Source organism: Rhamphochromis sp. 'chilingali' (assembly GCF_963969265.1).
Source record: "Rhamphochromis sp. 'chilingali' genome assembly, chromosome: 4".
Taxonomy (NCBI): domain Eukaryota; kingdom Metazoa; phylum Chordata; class Actinopteri; order Cichliformes; family Cichlidae; genus Rhamphochromis; species Rhamphochromis sp. 'chilingali'.
In genome coordinates, this window is record NC_137948.1 from 39139309 (window position 1) to 39152103 (window position 12795).

Genomic DNA, 12795 nt, shown 5'->3' on the forward strand with positions numbered 1-12795 from the left:
CCTCCCAGAGTCAAAGCACTGGTGAGAAGCTTGCCGTGTCCTCTTTTCATCTACTATTAGGTCCAACAGGAAATTACCATATTTGTAATCCACATCTGTCTCAGTTACCCTGAGTTAAAAATGAGGAGAGAGAAAAAACACCCAGAATCATGGATTGGCTTTTACATATTCAGTCATAATAAGTTATAATATATTAAAATCTGCCTTTCCCCCACCTACCAACTACCCCTGCCCACTGCATATTACCCACCCACCACCCCAAACTGAACACCCCACAATAAATGCACATTGTTGTAGTAAACTGCCTTTAAAACCATCTTTGAAGTTTTAGGGAGAAGAATTTCTTTTAAAACTCATGTGAGTTGCTTCTGCTTGGTTTTGATTAGAAAAAGGAAAGAAAAAACAACATCAGCAATATGGTGTCATTAGCTAAGAAGCCAAAATCCATTAGCTTAGGTTAACTAAAGCCTCTATAGGAACTGGATAATGAACTGGGTAGCAGCACAGTTTCACATTCTGATCCTAAAAGGCATTTGTCCAGTAACGATCTTCATGAGAGGGTGAGCTCACTTTAGTCACCGTTTGCGGGTGGCTCCGGCTTTCCAGGATCAGCAGTGAGAGACTGATGGAGGTCCGTGAGGTAGCATTCCGCCTTAAAACCCCCCCGCTGATCCATAAGCAGATCACCCCTTAAATTGTCCCTTGGCAAAAAAGAGGGTTAAAGAAGCCTCCTGCATCTGAATATGAATCAGCGTATGCAGGCGATGTGCACCTCTGACCCTTTGCAAAGTTGTGACTGGGCTTCAGCGACAGACCATAATAAGTGCATGATGCATGGGCAACAATGCCGAGGTAACCTGGTCTGTAAGCGCCAGACTCAAAATGTAGTGCAAAAGAAAGCAAAACAAATCAAACGAAAAGATAGAGGAAAAGAATTCGATTACAGAAGTCAGTAGTGTCCACGAAACTCACAAACATGCATCCCTGAATGACTTTTGTGTCTTCTCGTTCATAAAAAGGATGGGTTATTCTTGCTTTTCGTCCGCACGGAAATTAGCAGAATATTTGAAGGAGGAAAGAAAAGGATTTTCAGTTAAAGCGTCATGGCTACCTGGCAATAAGAGAGTGGGTTTGATTCCGAACCCTAACTGAGGAATATCAATGGTACAATTAAACCTTACAGTTGCAATTTTGAGCTAGTACTTGATGAGCAAGAGGGGAGTGATAAAGGGACCAATTTGTCACTTCTTCTAAGGAGTTAATTTTCAACCTTCCCCTTATTTTTCCCCATCATTATCATATTAATCCAAAGCAGACTGCATTTATAAGCAGCAATGCTTCAGTGTATCAAGTTCATAAAAGACGGGAGAGAATTTTTGGGGGTTGGGGATTATCAGCATGCGTAAATAATTGTCATTTACCTAATGTCTTTAGCTGCATTTGTTAAGCCCCTGAATAGAAAAGCTGAACAAATGCTTCTATAGCATCGCTCAAATGACACTAGTTAAGAACCATCCGATTAGTTGTGTCTCTCCAGTTTAAGAATCCTCCTCATATAATCCCTGCATTTGTGCTCACCCAGATACTGCAAAGTAAATTGGCACAAATAAAGCCCCATCCATTTTCAAATTACTTAAGTCAGTTGAGGTTTACATGTGTAAGTCGTTTAGTCGATCGGTTTGAAATCATCATCGATTTCTTCTTTTACATTGTCCTTGAGCTCGGCAGCTGCTAGCGATGCACCGTCGCCTCGTGGGGTTGCAGTGGGCGTGTTCTCTGACTCGTTGGGAAACTCCTGGCTTCCTGCTTCCATCTTCATCATCAGCTTGAGCTTCTTCTTTGGGGGGTTCTTCAGGGTCCCCATGCGCTCCTTGACCTTGTACTCCAGGGTGCTGTGTGGGATCCCATACATGTTCTGTGCCTTGGACACGCTCATCTTCCCGCTCATCACTACAGCTATGGCCTCCTCCAGAATCTCACTGTTGTACTGGCGATATCGGCCTCTCTTCTTCCTTGGCTGCTTGGAGCTTGGGTCCCCTTCCACATCTGAGATGGAGTACGCCGGCCCAGAACTTGAGTGGTCCAAGTCTGAGTTCCAATATTCAGCAGCCCCATCCAAGAGGCTCCCAAGGCTTCCTCCTCGGCGGTTCTGCTTTGGCAGAATGGCTCTTAGCTTCCGGCTCAGAGTGTTGTCCCCATGGCCACCACCCCCGACCCCCATTGCACCGTAGCCATAAAGCTCAGAGGAATGGGAATCCCAGGAAAGATCCATGCCCCGAACCTGGGGGATTTTCAGGTCAACAGGCGGAGAGTGGCCTTGGTCTCTCTTTCCTTCAATGTGATGATGTTGGGCCTTGGAAACCTGATTGTGGTGGTGATGATGAAGGGAACTCTTAAAGGTGAAGGCTCCGTGGTGGTTGTGGTGTTGATGCTCCAGGAATGTAGGCAGGTCTTTGAGGTCGCTCAAAGCTCCACTGGCCTGCTTCAGCTTCATTAGGCTTTCAAGGTGAGCCTTACTTCCCCAAAATGAAGAAGAACCCTTTTGGCCAAGCAAGGAATGGGACTGGCTATGACTGAGCAAGCCAGCTGACTCTAGATTAGACAGTGAAAGAGCAGGAGGTTGACTCAGAAGGCGATGCTTCTGGCTGAGAAGCTCTTCCTTAATACGCAGCGAGCGGGCCAGTGGGGGCTTGAAGGAGTTAGAGTTGACGTAGTTCTCCCTCATTGCGTCCTGCAAACTTTTCTGCAGCAGCCCATCCTCCTCTTCCGCCTCTGGCAGGGTATGATCTGCTTTGATTGAAAGTCTGGATGGAGAAGAAGACGAAGAAAAGAACTTCAGGAACACAGTTCTTCATATAAGATCAAAGTTATTTTTAAGACAGGGGTAGATTTGAAACAACTGAGGTAATTACAAAAAGAGAAAAGAGCAACAGACCGTATCTTGCACTTATATGAACTGATGCTTTAATACATACAGTATTGAGTGATTAATTAAAGCTAAAACTGACAACCTAATAAAACAAATCTTTCACATCTTTTATGCAACACGTTTTCTTTTTAAGCAGAACATTTGCTGTTTCCCACATTATTACTGAGCATCAATTAGCTATTTGCAGTTACTGCAGCTGCATTTAATATAATGTAGCACAAGGATGCATGGCATTATAGTTTTTTCTTTGGTCTAAATAAATCTCAATTGCTGCTTTTTTATGTAACCCACTGCATGAAGGTGGTTTAATTTTGCCGTTACCAACAGAACTGAATTGTATTTATATTTCTACAGCAATAACCAGTTGCCTTCCATAGTCTCTCCTTGCATGAGACACGGTAGTCAGATGTTAACTAACAGATGCCAGGGTTGGTAAATAGTTGCTGTGATGGAAATCCTTGTTCTAATCATTATTATTTAAGTATTACTGCCAGCTGCAGTGAAGGTGGAGTAAGTCTGGACCACAGGGCAAGAGGTTCTCTAGAGGGGAAGTTGAATGATATCAAAGACTGTCACAATAGAAACAGGCTAAGCCTTCTGATAAACACGGGGTAGGAAGGGCTGACTGGCCTGAACATGACCTCCAAAATTGTTTCAAATATATGAAGAAATAATTAAAAATAATAAACATGCCAAAATGAGCTGCCCAATGTTAGGTTGGTTGTTAACGTACCTGGACGATGTGCCCAAATAAAGGATACGGCTGTGACTGCACTTTTTGAGTAGGAGAACACCAACAGATGCCAAAGAATATTACAGGTATCAGCCACAATCATTGGTTGTCATCAAACTTCAAAGTCCATATGAGTGCGTTATCAATTAGAAGCACTATTCACAAATAGAAGATTTGTCCAGATACATTTCAGGATAACAGCAATCCACTGGTAGTGAGGCTCATAGGCCTGGTGCCTCAGGACTTTTGAGACATTTCAATCCTTAGAAGGAAGACCTATCCTCATAGGCTTAAGGTGCTGTTTCTAACTGTGTTTTAATCGTGTTGTGCAAATACTTCACCAAGGTTTACCTGCTGGGCTATAGCCTTGTTTGTCAGCAGGAAATCTGTTGCTATGTTAGGGTAAGAAAAAAAGCATCTGAGTGTCTGTCAGTTTTCACCTAATATTTTTCTGTTATGGTAACCTTGATCGCAATATCATTCATATTAGCAACAAACACAGGTGATCAGACAGGAACCAAGACTATCACAGAGTATTTGGGGTAAAATGAGGAAGCCGTAAACTAAACTAAAACCTGCACACCACTACATCATGCCCAAATTTAACATAACATCTCAGTGCAGCAGTTGCAGTCGCATATGCTCTCTGAATCGAACCTGTTTCAATCCATATTTGACCTACAGTACAGATCAAAGGTTTTCATGAAAATGACCACCGCAATTAGCATAAATTGTTTATTCCCTCCTGACGCACACATGTACACACATGATTCTTAACACAACCTCAAGGAAAATTATGTTCATCAATAGTTAACAGAATGCAATGCAAAGAAAGTTCACTAAGACACTGACAAAGGCTTCTTTTCTGCAGGACAAAGTCATGTTGATATTGCTATTGTAACACTGTTGGGTTGATGAAACAAATCTATATAAACTTACCATTAAACTAATGATAGTTCATTAGAGTAAAATCAATAAGTGAAGAATAAAAGTGGAGAAATGTGGAGAAACTGAATATGGACACAATCTCTTCAAGACCTGCAGTCCTGTGCTCAGCTTTACAAAGAAAGTGTATTTTCTGTAAAATCAAGAATCTAACTGACTTTAATTCAACTGAATTCAGTTTTATTTATATAGCGTCAAATCCCAACTGCAGTCACCTCAAGGCGCTTTATATACGGAGGAAAATTATAACAATCAAACATCCCCCTTTGAACAATCAAATGGCGACAGTGGGAAGGAAAAACTCCCTTTTAATAGGAAGAAAGCTTGAACAGAACCAGGATCTGGAAGTGGCAAACATCTGCCATGACCAAGGGACAAAAAACACAGTTTAAAAGAGAGTCAGAGATTAATAATAACTAATTAATACATTTATCATCAGAACAATGTAATAATTCATCCAGTTCAAGATCCATCGCAATTCTCGCCCACAAATTAACAAATGTGACCTTTTTCCCATTAGGCTTTCATTGTGGTGAAGTTCGGTTAAATTCTGACCAACACTGCAGGAGGTGGAGTGATTTTTGTGAACTGTAGACAGAGAGATTATGCCTCGCCACAACATACCCTTATGAATCCTTTGGCTGGATGAACGAATAGCATAGTACCGAATATAAACACAAACTCTTTTTATTGTCTACATGATTTAAAATCTTTAACATCTGAGAAAGATTTACTAGATTCTCGATGAAAGAAACACACTTTCTTGATCATCTACATGTTGTAGCTGTGCACTGTCACCTGGGGGCAGTGTCAAAACATGTGGAACAACTATGGACTACTCTTGCGAAGTAGCCTACAGATCAGTGTTTGTGGGCTGCTGTTAATCTTTTAGCTTAGCCCCTGCCACGGAGAACACAGCAGTCATAACAGACAGAGATTTTTGCAGTGGACTGAAACTGAGTGTTAAAAACTGTGCAAAATATTTGCTTTGCTTCTTCTGTGGGCTTCTTTAAATTTCTGATTATTTTTTCACACTTTTTCTCCTTCCTGTTTAAACCTACTTTTCAACCAGTCAGCATTCTTCCTACACAGAGCATCATCACTGTCAGCCTACACGCCGTTGCTTTTTTGAAGTACCGCATGCAAGCACGTCTGTGTTGGTTGCATACCCAAAAATCCTGCGTAGCCAAAAAACCTACGCAAAACTGACACATACGTGGTTCCATGAATTACACTTAATGGTGGTGGGAGCAGCAAGACCCCAACAGAGACACAGACCAGGAATCAATGACAACAGTTATGTCACAGAAGGGAGGAGGGCTTGGGGTGGATGTGGGTTGAAAAGTGGCTTGCAGATGTGCAGCAACTGTGGGCAGCTGATGAGTGGAAGGGTGTCAGCTAAGTGCCAGCCAAGGAAAAGTGAATCTGCCAGGCTTAAGGTTGAGCCTGACTCTGTGGCCTAGCTGAACTAACAGTATGGGAGCATCACACAGCTCTTTCTCAGTCACTTTTTATTTATTTAAAAAAGGCACTATTTAGTGATGACAGCCATATCGAGTATGCATAACAAGATAGAGTAGTGCAGTCATAACAAAATCTGATGACCTATAATTTACCTGTTAACAGCTCCCCACTTTCAACCCAAAGTGAATACAGGTTCATAAACTGACAGATCTACTCTGCAGCTCCTTTTCACGAAAATAATCTATTGTGAATGCATGCAGTATATACTGATGGTGCAAATATTGACTGTACAAAACAGAGGAGAGATTATGCTTTTTATTTAGATGTGTTTCATATAGTGGTGAAGGTCTATATTAAATATTGCTATAGGTTGAATAATGAGGCCAGTACAGTTTATTTACAAATAATCTCTATGATCCAAGAGCTCAGTTTGTCTCTCTAAATTTCAGACAGTTTGGGGTCTTTGGGCTCTGTGTGATGTCAATTCCCTAATATTCTGATCTCAGCCAGACAGCTTTGGCTGAGACCGCAGCGTTCCCAAGCATTTGATCTTCCAACCTTCTGTTTGCAGTAGCAGCCAATCAGAAGAAAGCTGGCATCATGGAGAGGAGCTAAAATTTCTTATCTCACATAAAGTGAAATGAGAGCTCATTATATCTGCCACAGAGAGGGTACTGCACCACAAACTTCCCTGTGATTACTTTGGTTGACAGCCGTTTGCTGCGATTGCTCATAGTTTGTATGGAAGAGACTGACCAGTCTGGAAACACTCGCCACTTACCCTCGGAGCTGCAGTGAAACTTGAAAAATCACAATGGAAACCAGAAACATTTGCTTTAAAAGTAACGTTTTTCTTTATCACTGCAACCCACACATTTCAAAAGATGCTGTTTCACTGCTGGTTGAATAGCTTGTGGGTATTTGCACTAATTTCTACGCTGGAGATCATCAACCGGTCACAGAATCCGCACTTTTCCTTAGCACCTGGAGGTTGTCAGATGTTTGGCAACCAGTCTCTAGGCATGTGTGACTGGAGCCTAAAGCCACTTTAGCAGAGATCAAGAAAAAATATGGAGCTGTAATTGAGTTTAATAGGGTTATTTAAGTTAAATCAAATATTCATTAATTAATAAGTATTTGGTAATCAATATGGTTGACAGCCATAAAGAGACTGCCAAGTTTTGTCTGTGAAGTGTAGTGCAAAATTACAACACTGCTTTATTTCTTTCACCAGTGCTGTTTCAGGCAAATAACTGAGCTGCTTTGGTTAAATAGACTAGTTTGCTTTCTTACCCTTTGAGTCCAGGTTTGGGGGTGAAGTTGAGCAAAGCTTTGGGGCTGCCTGCACTGTGGTTCTTCTTTGTGGAGAGGTCTAGGACGCCATCTGAGAATAAACAAAGAGGAGAGAAAAAAAGATTAAACACAACTGACCTCCAGCTCTATTCAATACACTGCTTTTCTTTGGAAAGAGATGTAACCCTTACTGTAAATGTCTGTATATGTCTACAATTACATCCTCGAAGAAACTATTTCAGAGGGAGACAACAGTGTTTTTTTATATTATTTTCTCTATTTCCGATTATTAATTTGTCTGTAATGCAAAACACAAAGTAAAAACAAAGAAAGGAATCCACCTGTGACTGAAATTGAATCTATTAGGATTCCCACATACACAACCACCGAGCATTTGAAAATGTAAAAAGCAGGACAAATTTGTTACCTGCATATGAAATCGTGATATTTTCAGACCTTGCACGATCCATTTTCTTTTAGTATACTATGCATTTATATTTTCTCCTCTTCAGTCCAGTTTGATTTTCATCAGACATGTTTAATGCCCTCCTATAGAAGGTTTTGGATTGCAATCAAGATTTGATTAACCTGAGCAGGAAGGCAGTTGCCATGACGACCATACCATATTCCAGAGTGAATATGAGAAATCACTAAGTATATATGCTATGTGCGTGTGTGTATATATATATACATATATATATGTATATATGAAACAGCCAACATTATTTGGAAGGTTGGATGTGTCTTATAAATGAGCCTCTTCACACTGCATATCACGGTTTTGCATTTTATACATTCATAAAATATTCCATCACTGTTTGATCGATCGGCATGAATGTTAAAAGCTTTGGCATCTGCTTGTGTCTGTATATAAAACCACCCGTTTTTCCCCCATTTTTTTCGTTAAATACCAAAAAAAGAAAAAAAGAAAAAAAAAGATGTTCTGTGTGCATCAGAACAGGTGGAATCTGTGTGACACTCGCAGTGAAGTCCTGGAAATACTGTGGCTACATGCTGAGTGTGAAATCTCAGTTTATTTGTCAATATGTTTAGTTGACACACACGTGGAGAAAAAACTGATCATCCTATGTAGTGACATAAAGTAAGCAGAAAAAAGTGTAAGCTGGCACATTCTGTTATTTTTTTATTTTATTTTCAAGAAAATCTGTTCATCTTCAAAGCAGAAAATGGTAAAAAAAAATATGTAATTCTGATCCTTTTAATGACAAAGACAGACTGATTACATGATCTATCTATCTATCTATCTATCTATCTATCTATCTATCTATCTATCTATCTATCTATCTATCTATAAACATATCCATCCATCCAGGGGAGCCTTGTCAGGGTCGAGGGGGATCTGGAGTCTATCCCAGCTACCACAGGGCGAGAAGCAGAGTACACCCTGGACAGGTCTCCAGTCTGTCGCAGGGCTAGCACATACAGACAGACAAACATTCACACTCACATTCACACCTATGGCCAATTTACAGCTACCAATTAACCTAACCCCACTAACTGCATGTTTCTGGACTGTGTGGGGAAGCTGGAAAAGAAATGCCTCGGCCACCCAATCACCGTGCCACCGTGCTACCCATATATAAAAAGAGTCCAGACTGACTGTGACAATTACAGTATGCACACATGCACACATACTGTAATTCTTGCATATGCATATTTTATACAGCATTGGCATGACAAGTTTTTAACAAGGAAGCAAACTCTGTATGTGTACACATTTTGGCTCCTAAATTAATCTTTAAGAAAATGCACTGAAGTAAGAAAACGCCCAGGGATAACAACCATGATAAATTACACATAACAAGTAACACTAATGAGGTCCTTCTCCAAGCTAATGAACATTTTAATTATCATCGACCTCTACATTAGCATGCCTTGTTTTTACAGGATGCATTGATGGTGGTATTACGAGCTCCCCCGTGTTCCTGTATTAAACTGTCATAAGACAAAAAAAGTTACCTCATCAACATGAATATTTATGCAGCAGTTCTAATCAGATTACGAACTGTTACTCGTATGTTATGATATTAACACCCAGCGAGCGTCAAATGCCGGGCAGATTTTTTTGTTTGAGTGACTCTCAGAAGGTTGTCTAAATTAGTCGGGAATCAAAACAAAAAATCCTGCTGAGAATCTGTACTTTGTTTCAATGTCAGATGGACAGAGTAGGGCTGGGGCTGACAAATAGGAAGACATTAAAACGACTAAGGTTACAAACCCTTCAGATTTCTCTTCTATGTTTCACCCTTAAATGCATTTAATAGCCATTGCATTTATTTAAATTGTTACATTAACATTCTGGTCAAAAACATAAGCTTCTAGTAAATTCAGTACAATAATGAATTTCTGACAAACCTTTAAGCAAATGTTAAATTACACTTAGGGTTGTTAAAAAGAAAAGAAGTTCTGATATTTATTGATAAGTAAAATTAGTGTTGAATTAAATACCCATTCACAGAAGTACTGATACCAACAGTGCTGTCTTCACTTCCTTCAGCTGACACCCAACCCCACACAGCACTGCTGGTGACAGACAGGCACAAAAGGCCCTGCCCTCACTAATAGCTGACAAGCAGCACAACTTGCGGAAGCATCCTAAAGACTGAGACAGCGATCTTTATGAGACGTTTCCTGGGGGCAGTAAAGCTCCCATTTCAACAACACAGCTATCATAATTGTTAACCTGGGAGGTGTGCATTGTCCTGTTAGCAGTTTAACTATTAGCACCTGATCACCACATTAGGTGATACGATTAAGGTAGTGGGTTGCACCCAATGATAAAACCATGATGTTAACATTGGAGCTGTCCTACCAGTCTGAAACAATGATGGGCAGTCTTGATTTAACAGGATAACACAATTCTTTGAGTCTACATAGTATTATGCCAGATTGTCAGATTGAAACTGAGAAAAGTCTGCCAGCAAGTAGACAGAGACAGCGCAGCATAATGTACCGACTCTATTTGATTAGCAATGACATACGTTGCCAAGTCACCACAAGCACAGGAAATAAGCATCAACAATGGAAGGGAGCGACCAACGTTTTCCTAGGTGTCTACACCGAGTTTGAAATTCTAGTATTATGGCAATCCTAATTACACATGTGCATGCTCACGATAAACATGGACACAGTTTCAAATGATGCTGTCAGTGTATTTAAAAGTAATCAAAGTGAGCCAAAAGACTGCGCTTAAGTTAAGATTGCTCTAAGACATTTTTTTCTTTATTACTAGTAGTAGTATGGGCTCTTCAATAATGATACCTTGATAAGTATTAGAGACAATTTTCTATTTTAATATTAAGATATTTTGCTGATGACATTTGGTGCGTAATCAGCAGATTGGGTAAAAACGTGTTCTGTGGACATGTAATGCTCTAATAGCGGCACAATTAGCTAGCACAGATATTAATGGATAAAAAAAGTGATGCACCTTTAAATGAAAACATGATTTTCTCTGTAGAATTTATGCCTGCCGTGTGCTTCAGCTGACAATCAGCCATCACACAGATGTAACATAACACTGATTAGTGAAGCAAATAAAATGTGTCTCTTTTTCTTCTCCGGAAATTACATTTGCTGTGTAACTGAAACGATTCCTGAGCCCACATTGAGTCAGAATCACTTTAAAAGGCGTTTCTTGTTTGTGCGTGTGGGAGAGAGATAGCTCGTGACCATGAGGTGGATCTAAATGCCTACGTCTCTCTGTTGTAAAAATTAAGTAAGCTTACTGTAAGCAGATTCTAAAAAAGCTGGTATTAAAGTGGATCATCGGTCACACTGTGAGGGTTGAGGCAGTGAGCTGTTGGTTCACCCCAGCAGCCTGCTCGCTGATCAAACTGCAGACACCCTGCTGGGTCAGTTTGATTAAACAGAGATTGAGCCCTGAGCTACAATTCCAGACTTGGTAAAGCACTGCACGTGCAGGCTTGATTCGAAGCATGTCTTTTCAGAGATCGCGGTCAGGAAAACCGTGTGCACACTTTTAAAGTTGAAGATGAACAATTATTCGCAGCAAGTGACGACAACTAAAAATGAATTGATGCGAATCTGATGTGCAAGTCTGCTTCAAATGTTTGCTGTCAGTGTGAGAAATGAGAACATTAATCATGGACCTGAGCCAGGCAATCAACCCAGTGTGTGGTTAATACTTTGGGAAAGACTAGAACAAACACAAAGTGCCATACTTATTAGTTAAAATTTGAAATGTGTTTTTACATTTATTTTTTTCACATTTCCGCTCTATTTTCATTTTTTATATATATCTACATTTTAATTATTTTAATAATGGCAGCCAACTCTAAATTTGAATTACCAGTGCACTAATAAAGAATTATACATTAATTACAATTTTTGTTTAAACACTCTTGTCTGATTCTTTTTGTCGTCTGTGCACACTGGTATTAAATATGGAGCAGGAAGTATTTTTGCACAGCAGACCTGCCTGTTTAAAACAAACACTGAGCCAAATTTGTGGCTTTCATATTTTTGGTTGGTAAAAGGCGCAAAAAAAAAAAAAGCCCACATGTTGGTCAGAAACGTGTGTGTGTGTGTGTGTGTGTGTGTGTGCGTTGCTCTCACCCTGCTGGCTGGGCTCTGGATCAGCCTGGTTCTTCTTAACGGTGAGGTCCAACGGGCCGTCCTGGTCGGCCATGAGAAGCTTACTGAGGACGGGATTCTGTGCAGAGGCAACAGCCGTACCTCCTCCTCCTCCCCCCCCACCATTACTGGCTCCCGTACTGTTGCTGCTCTGGGTGCAGGCGAGTGCTGAGGCAGCAGCAGCGGAGGTGGGGCTGAAGCATTGTCCCGGGGTCGGGGATGGAGAGGAGGAGGCAGATGATGGAGGAGAGTTTGGCGCAGCCAGTGGCCCGGGCGGAGAGCTGGGGGCCGGGGCCAGAGACACCGCTTTTGGCAGGCTTTGGTCCTTCATGGTGCCGTTGGGCAGGGGCGGGTCGTCCTGAGTAGTTTTTGAGGTATATTCAGCAGCGAACTGGCGGATCATTCGCTGCATGATCTCACGAGCCACTAGAGGAATGTGAGGGTCTGAGAAACTTGGGAGGTCTGGAGAGGAACAAAACAGGAGAGCAAACATGTTAGCGTCCCGTCCTCCAGGAGTCTGCTCAGCCGATGCTGCTCTCAGCAGCTTATTTATACCATTTCATCCGAAAATGTAATCCTGATGCTTTGCTCAAATAATCACTTGGAATAAGGGCTTAAACCTGCCTATCGATGTTGGAAACACCATGATATCAGTTTGTGCAACAGATTACTGCTTGCCATTATTCAGCTGGGGCTTCCATAACAATTCCCTTCCCCAGGATTCCTTCTTGTTTTCAGTCTTACGCTCCACACTATGTCATCTCTAAACACTGTATTTCAGAGCAGTTTGTCCAGGATTTGATCTTGCAGCAGT

The 12795-nt window shown here is 41.1% G+C and overlaps 1 protein-coding gene across 1 annotated transcript in view; it reads right to left on the reverse strand.

Moving 5' to 3' along the window:
* Window positions 1-276: 276 nt before the first annotated feature.
* The window catches only part of lcor (ligand dependent nuclear receptor corepressor), a 74615-nt gene continuing 62096 nt past the window's right edge, over window positions 277-12795 (reverse strand). Inside the window, exons 5-7 of the mRNA XM_080880071.1 lie at window positions 11964-12443; window positions 7365-7455; window positions 277-2804 (exon numbers count right to left, since the gene is read on the reverse strand). Coding sequence (XP_080736197.1) covers window positions 1667-2804; window positions 7365-7455; window positions 11964-12443 — 1709 coding nt within the window. The 3' untranslated portion in view covers window positions 277-1666. The remainder of the gene's footprint in view (window positions 2805-7364; window positions 7456-11963; window positions 12444-12795) is intronic.